General features: G+C 66.0%; 1 protein-coding gene across 1 annotated transcript; it reads left to right on the plus strand.

Moving 5' to 3' along the window:
• The first annotated feature begins 858 nt into the window (after window positions 1-858).
• On the plus strand, window positions 859-7,025 carry LOC102083480 (folate receptor gamma-like). The gene is made up of 5 exons (XM_065049732.1): window positions 859-1,050; window positions 1,192-1,348; window positions 4,372-4,560; window positions 5,309-5,444; window positions 6,682-7,025. Exons 2-5 carry the CDS (start codon window positions 1,196-1,198, stop codon window positions 6,951-6,953), a joined length of 750 nt encoding a protein of 249 aa, XP_064905804.1. The 5' UTR covers window positions 859-1,050; window positions 1,192-1,195; the 3' UTR covers window positions 6,954-7,025.
• The last annotated feature ends 470 nt before the right edge of the window (window positions 7,026-7,495 follow it).

Here is a 7,495-nt window from a genome sequence, read left to right on the forward strand (position 1 = left end):
CCCCAGGGCATCTGTGACACCCCCAGGACATCTGTGATCCCCCCCAGGGCATCTGTAACCCGAGTTTGGGGGGTACGTGTCCCCCCAGGGCATCTGTGACTCCTCCGGGTACATCTGTGACTCGGGGTGGGGGGCTGTGACCCCCCAGGAGCATCTGCGACCCGTGGGGTATCGGTGATTCAAATAGGGGGGTATCTGTGACCCCCCAACACACAGAGAATCTGTGACCCCCCCCGGGACATATGTGACCCGCACTCGGGGGGTATCTGTCCCCCGCAGGGCAGCTGTGACCCCCAGGGGCATATCTGTCTCCCCGCATCATGTATCACCCCAGGGGTACCTGTCCCTCCCCACTGGGGGTATCTGTGACCACAATGGCGTATCAGTGACCCAAACTGGGGGGGTACTTGCCCCCCCTCAGGGCAGCTGTGACCCATGGGGCATCAATGACCCCGATGGGGGGGTATCTATGACCCCCCCCGCCCCCCCGAGCATCTGTGATGCCCCCGGGGACATCTGTGACCCCCTGGGGTATCTGTGACCTCAGTGGGGGGTCAACCTGCCCCCCCCCCCGGGCAGCTGTGACACCCCCGGGGGTTCTTGTGGGGGGGTCTGTGATTCCCATGGGGTATCTGCTCCCTCCCCCCCTCATCTGCCACCCCTGGGGTACCTGCCACCCCCCGGGGGTATCTGTGACCCATGGGGTATCTGTGACCCCAATGGGGGGGATCCTGTCCCCCTCAGGGACATCTCTTACCCACTGCAGTGTCCCCCCCACTGGTGTCAGGGCCCGGTGCCACCTCCCCGCCGTGTCCCCCCCCGCAGGAGGGACGGACAAAATCCACCCACGAGTGGATTTTGGCCGCCGCTCCCCCCAGCCCGGCGCTGGGGGAGGGATCCTGGCTCCATGCGGTGCCGGGGGGGGGACAATCCCGGGCCTTGTCCCCTCCTCGGCGGCCAGTGACGTGCCCTGCTCAGTGGCCAAGGGCTGGGCCGCCCGTGACCTTCGCCACGAGCCGCGCTCCCCCTCCAGCACCCGGGACCCCCCAGGTAGGAGCCAGACCCCCCCAGGGCCGGTGGTGACAATGTGACACCGCCATACGCCGCCACGTGCGCCACAGGGACTTTGTCCCCACTGTGTTCCTCGGGGTGCCGCCGCGGTGACCCCCCCACGCCGCTGCGGTTCGGCAGGGCCATGGCGGCCGCGCGGGTGCTGCTGGCGCTGCTGGCCTGGCCGGTCACCGGCGCTGTCACCGGCGCGGTGACAGGGGACTCGCTGCTCAACGTCTGCATGGACGCCAAGCACCACAAGACAGAGCCAGGGCCCGAGGGACAGCTCTACGGGCAGGTATTGTCATTGTCACCCCCCCGCACACACCAGTGTCACCCGTTGGGGGGTCACTGAGGGGTCACCTGCCTGTCACCTGCTGCCACCTCCCTGTGGTGTCACCCAGGGGTCCCTCTGCCCTGTCACATGCTGCCACCTCCCTGTGGTGTCCCCAAGGGGTCCCTCTGCCCTGTCACCTGCTGCCACCTCTCTGTGGTGTCACCCGGGGGTCCCTCTGCTCTGTCACATGCTGCCACCTCTCTGTGGTGTCACCCGGGGGTCCCTCTGCCCTGTCACCTGCTGCCACCTCTCTGTGGTGTCACCCGGGGGTCCCTCTGCCCTGTCACTTGCTGCCACCTCCCTGTGGTGTCACCCGGGGGTCCCTCTGCCCTGTCACCTGCTGCCACCTCCCTGTGGTGTCACCCAGGGGTCCCTCTGCCCTGTCACTTGCTGCCACCTCCCTGTGGTGTCACCCGGGGGTCCCTCTGCCCTGTCACTTGCTGCCACCTCCCTGTGGTGTCACCCGGGGGTCCCTCTGCTCTGTCACATGCTGACTCCCTGTGGTGTCACCCGGGGGTCCCTCTGCTCTGTCACATGCTGCCCCCTCTCTGTGGTGTCACCAGGGGGTCCCTCTGCCCTGTCACCTGCTGCCACCTCCCTGTGGTGTCACCCGGGGGTCCCTCTGCTCTGTCACATGCTGCCACCTCTCTGTGGTGTCACCCGGGGGTCCCTCTGCCCTGTCACCTGCTGCCACCTCCCTGTGGTGTCACCCAGGGGTCCCTCTGCCCTGTCACATGCTGCCACCTCCCTGTGGTGTCCCCAAGGGGTCCCTCTGCCCTGTCACCTGCTGCCACCTCCCTGTGGTGTCACCCGGGGGTCCCTCTGCCCTGTCACCTGCTGCCACCTCCCTGTGGTGTCACCCGGGGGTCCCTCTGCCCTGTCACCTGCTGCCACCTCCCTGTGGTGTCACCCGGGGGTCCCTCTGCCCTGTCACCTGCTGCCGCCTCCCTGTGGTGTCACCCGGGGGTCCCTCTGCCCTGTCACCTGCTGCCACCTCCCTGTGGTGTCACCCGGGGGTCCCTCTGCCCTGTCACCTGCTGCCACCTCCCTGTGGTGTCACCCGGGGGTCCCTCTGCTCTGTCACATGCTGCCACCTCTCTGTGGTGTCACCCGGGGGTTCCTCTGCCCTGTCACCTGCTGCCACCTCCCTGTGGTGTCACCCGGGGGTCCCTCTGCCCTGTCACCTGCTGCCACCTCCCTGTGGTGTCACCCAGGGGTCCCTCTGCCCTGTCACATGCTGCCACCTCCCTGTGGTGTCCCCAAGGGGTCCCTCTGCCCTGTCACCTGCTGCCACCTCCCTGTGGTGTCACCCGGGGGTCCCTCTGCCCTGTCACCTGCTGCCACCTCCCTGTGGTGTCACCCGGGGGTCCCTCTGCCCTGTCACCTGCTGCCGCCTCCCTGTGGTGTCACCCGGGGGTCCCTCTGCCCTGTCACCTGCTGCCGCCTCCCTGTGGTGTCACCCGGGGGTCCCTCTGCCCTGTCACCTGCTGCCACCTCCCTGTGGTGTCACCCGGGGGTCCCTCTGCCCTGTCACCTGCTGCCACCTCCCTGTGGTGTCACCCGGGGGTTCCTCTGCCCTGTCACCTGCTGCCACCTCCCTGTGGTGTCACCCAGGGGTCCCTCTGCCCTGTCACCTGCTGCCACCTCCCTGTGGTGTCACCCGGGGGTCCCTCTGCCCTGTCACCTGCTGCCACCTCCCTGTGGTGTTACCAGGGGGTCCCTCTGCCTTGTCACCTGCTGCCACCTTCCCATGGGGCCACTGGGGGGTCCCTGTGCTCCATCACCCACCCTGTGGTCACTAAGGGGTCCCTCTGCTCTGTCACCCAGTGCCACCTCCCTGTGGGGTTACCTGGGGTTCCCACCCCCTGTCACCTCGTGCCACCTCCCCATGGGGTCACCGAGGGCGTCCCTCTGCCCTGTCACGTGCTGCCACCTCCCTCTGGGCTGTCACCGGAGGGTTCATCTGCCCTGTCACCCGGTGCCACCTCCGTGTGTGCTCACCGGTGGGTCCATCTGCCCCATCACCCACCGTATGGTCACCAGTGGGGTCTCTCTGCCCCATTACCTGGTGCTACCTCCCCACAGTGTCACCTGGGGGGTCCCTCTCCCCCACTGCTGCCACTTCCCTGTGGGATCACTGGAGGGGTCCCTCTGTCCCATCGCACACCATGGGGTCAGCAGGGGGTCCCTCTGCCCTGTCACCCAATGCCACCTCCCTGTGGGGTTACTGGAGGGGTCGACTGCCCTGTCACCTGCTGCCACCTCCCTGTAGGGTCCCTCTGCCCTGTCATTGTCCCTCTGCCATGTCACATGCTGCCACCTTCCTGTGGTGTCACCTGGGGGGTCCCTCTGCCCTGTCACCTGGTGCCACCTACCCATGGGATCCATCTGCCCCGTCACCTGCTGCCGCCTCCCCGTGGGGTCACCAGGGTGTCCCTCTGCCCTGTCACCTGCTGCCACCTCCTCATGGGGTCCCTCTGCCCCGTCAGGGTCCCTCTGCCCTGTCACCTGCTGTGGTGTCACCGAGGGGGTCCCTCTGCCCCGTCACCTGCTGCCACCTCCCCATGGTGTCAGCTGGCGGGTCCCTCTCCCCTGTCACCCACTGCCACCTCCCTGTGGTGTCACCGAGGGGTCCCTCTGCCCCGTCACCTGCTGCCACCTCCCCATGGTGTCAGCTGGCAGGTCCCTCTCCCCTGTCACCCACTGCCACCTCCCTGTGGTGTCACTGGAGGGGTCCCTTTGTCCCACCCTCTGGTGCCAACTTCCTGTGGGGACCCTCTGCTCCATGAGCCACTGTGGGGTCACCAGAGGGGTCCCTCTGCCTTGTCACCTGCTGCCACCTCCCTGTGGGTTCCATCTGCCTCATTACCTGATGCCACCTCTCCATGGGGTCACTGGAGGGGTCTGTCTGCCCCATCACCCACCGTGGGGCCAGCGGGGGGTCCGTGTGCCCTGTCACCTGCTGTCACCTCCTGTCCCCGCAGTGTTCCCCGTGGCGGGACAACGCGTGCTGCACGGCCAACACCAGCCTGGAGGCCCATCGGGACCAGTCCTACCTGTACAACTTCAACTGGGACCATTGCGGGGCCATGTCCCCAAAGTGCAAGCGTCACTTCATCCAGGACACGTGTCTATACGAGTGTGACCCCAACCTGGGGCCGTGGATTGACCAGGTGGGGCACCCCCGCTCACTGGGTGAACGGGGATGGACTGGGATGGGCTGGGGTTGATTGCGATGGAGTGGGATGAATTGTGATGAACTAGGCTGGACCGGGATGGACTGGGCTGAACTGGGATGGGCTGGGCTGAACTGGGATGGACCGGGATGAACTGGGATGGACTGGGATGAAATGGGCTGGACTGGGCTGAACTGGACTGCAATGGGATGAACTGGGATGGACTGGGATGGGAAGTACTGGGCTAGACTGGGGTGAACTGGGATGAACTGGGATGGACTGAGCTACACTGGGATGAACTAGGCTGGACTGGACTGGACTAGGATGGCCTGGGCTGGACTGGGATCAACTGGGCTGCACTGGGCTGCACCGGGATGAACTGGGCTGCACTGGGATGAGCTGGGATGGACTGGGATGGGAAGTACTGGCCTGGACTGGGCTGCGCTGGGATGAACTGGGCTGGACTGGACTGGGAAGAAGTGGGATGGACTGAGTTGCACTGGAATGAACTGGACTGGACCGGACTGGGCTGAACCAGAATGAACTGGGCTGCACTGGGATGAACTGGTCTGGACAAGGACGGACTGGTGTGCACTGGGGTGAACTGGGATGGACTGGGATGGTCTGGCCTGGATTAGGGTGAACTGGGCTGCACTGGGCTGCACTGGGATGGACTGGGCTGGCCTGGTGTGCACTGGTGTGCACTGGTGTGCACTGGTGTGCGCTGGGCCGTGTCCCCGGGCAGTCGGACACCAGCTGGCGCCGGGAGCGCATCCTGCACGTGCCGCTGTGCCGCGAGGACTGCGAGCAGTGGTGGGACGACTGCCAGGACAGCGCCACCTGCAAGGTCAACTGGCACAAGGGCTGGAACTGGACCTCAGGTCAGCGGGGGGCACGGGGTCACCCCCACCTCGGGGACACCCCCACTTCGGGGACACCCCACCTCGGGGACAGACCCCCGTGTGTCCCCAGTCACTCCCTGTCCCCCCCCACTGGCTGTCAGCGGGATGAGGGTCACCATGGGAAGTGCTGGGCTGGACTGGGCTGCACTGGGATGAACTGGGCTGCACTGGGCTGCACTGGGATGAACTGTGCTGCACTGGGATGAACTGGGCTGCACTGGGATGAACTGGGCTGGACTGGGCTGGACTGGGATGAACTGGGCTGCACTGGCATGAACTGGGCTGGACTGGGATGGACTAGGAAGTACTGGGATGGACCGGGCTGAACTGGGCTGCACTGGGATGAACTGAGGTGAACTGGGCTGGACTAGGAAGTACTGGGATGGACTGGGCTGAACTGGGCTGGACAGTGTGTCCCCAGTTACCCCCCGTGTTGCTGCAGGGGAGGTGGCTGCGTGTCCCCCCAACTGGATGTGTTTGGTCTGGGGGGGCTGGGGGTCCCTATGGGGTAGGGGATAACAGGGGGGGCTCTGGCAGTTGGGTGGGGGCCCCCCAAGATTAAAAGGGACCAATCTGGACCCTGATAAGCCCCCCACACCAGGGAATGCCACCCCTATCCCACCCCTCCCCTCTTCTCCCACCCCCACTGGCTGTGAGTCTGAGGGGCGTGGGGTGACGGGGGGTGCTGCAGCTGGGTGGGGTCCTCCCAATGTCACCCCCCCCCCCAACAAAGTCAGCAGGAGCCACCAGGACCCAAATAACCCCCCTACACCCCAGGCAATGCCACTCTCCATACCAAAACCACGCACCCCTCCCTGCTGGCCGTGAGTGGGGCTTGGGGGGTCCCCATGGGGTGGGGGGTGGCAGGGGGTGGTAGCAGCGGGCTGGGGGCCCCCCCAATGTCAACGCAACAAGGTCAATCCTTCAGGGTTAAGAGGGACCCACTGGGACCCCAATACCCCCCCACCCACGCTGGTTAACTCCACCTCCTATCCCAAAAACACCCCCCCTCCCCCTCCTGTTTGTGAGTCTGGGGGGGTCAAGGGTCCCCATGGGGTGGGAGGTGACAGGGGGTGCTAGCAGTTGGGTGGGGCCCCCCCAGTGCCAATTATCCCCGGATAAAGTCAGCAGGACCCATCGGCACCCCAATAACCCCCCCAGCCCAAGCAATGCCACCTCCTATTCTAAAAATAGACCCCCCCCCCCATCCCCGCAGGCACCAACCAGTGTCCCCACGGCGCCATGTGCCAGAAGTTCAAGTTCGTGTTCCCCACCCCGGCCGACCTGTGCGAGGGGCTCTGGTCGCACTCCTACCGCTACACCCAGCACCGGCGCGGCTCCGGCCGCTGCATCCAGATGTGGTTCGACCCCGCGCTGGGGAACCCCAACGTCGCCGTCGCCCGTTACTACGCCCTCGGTGCCGCCCCCCCAGTGCTGCCCCCGCTCCTGCTGGCCCTGCTGCCCCCCGCCCTCCTGGGCCTGCTCTGAGCCCTGTCCCCAAGTGTCACCGGCCGCTGTCGCCCAACCTGCGTGTGGCTGGTCAATAAACGCTCCTGCTCAGCCGGGTGTTGGGGGGCTGCGGGGTTGGGGGGGATCTATGTTTTTCCATACGGACCCACCGGTGCATAGTATCATCCCCCCCTGGACCCACACACCCAACAAAGTGGGGGGCACGGGGGTCCCCGCTGCTGGGAGCCCCTCCCCATGGCTTTTGGGGAATCATGGCTTTGTGTGCCCCATGGGGAGTGCCCTGTCTTGGGGGGGATGTGGGGTGCACTGTCCCAGGGGGAGAACAACATGGGGTGCCCTGTGGCGTGGGGGGGGGTTGGGGTGCACTGTCCCCGGGGGAGAATAACATGGGGTGCCCTGCGGCATGGGGGGGATTTGGGGTTCACTGCCCCGAGGTGGGGGAATAACATGGGGTGTCCTGTGGCGTGGGGGGGAGTTTGGGGTGCACTGTCCCCGAGGGAGAATAACATGGGGTGTCCTGTGGCGTGGGGGGGATTTGGGGTGCAATGCCCCTAGGCAGG

Source organism: Columba livia, chromosome 1 (assembly GCF_036013475.1).
Source record: "Columba livia isolate bColLiv1 breed racing homer chromosome 1, bColLiv1.pat.W.v2, whole genome shotgun sequence".
Lineage (NCBI taxonomy): Eukaryota > Metazoa > Chordata > Aves > Columbiformes > Columbidae > Columba > Columba livia.

Bases quoted from the DNA above. Each gene is read 5' to 3' on its own strand.
- LOC102083480 (XM_065049732.1), top strand. From the start codon at position 1,196: ATGGCGGCCGCGCGGGTGCTGCTGGCGCTGCTGGCCTGGCCGGTCACC. The intron at 4,561-5,308 runs GTGGGGCACCCC...GTCCCCGGGCAG, and splicing joins TGGGGCCGTGGATTGACCAG to TCGGACACCAGCTGGCGCCG. The intron at 5,445-6,681 runs GTCAGCGGGGGG...CCATCCCCGCAG, and splicing joins GGGCTGGAACTGGACCTCAG to GCACCAACCAGTGTCCCCAC.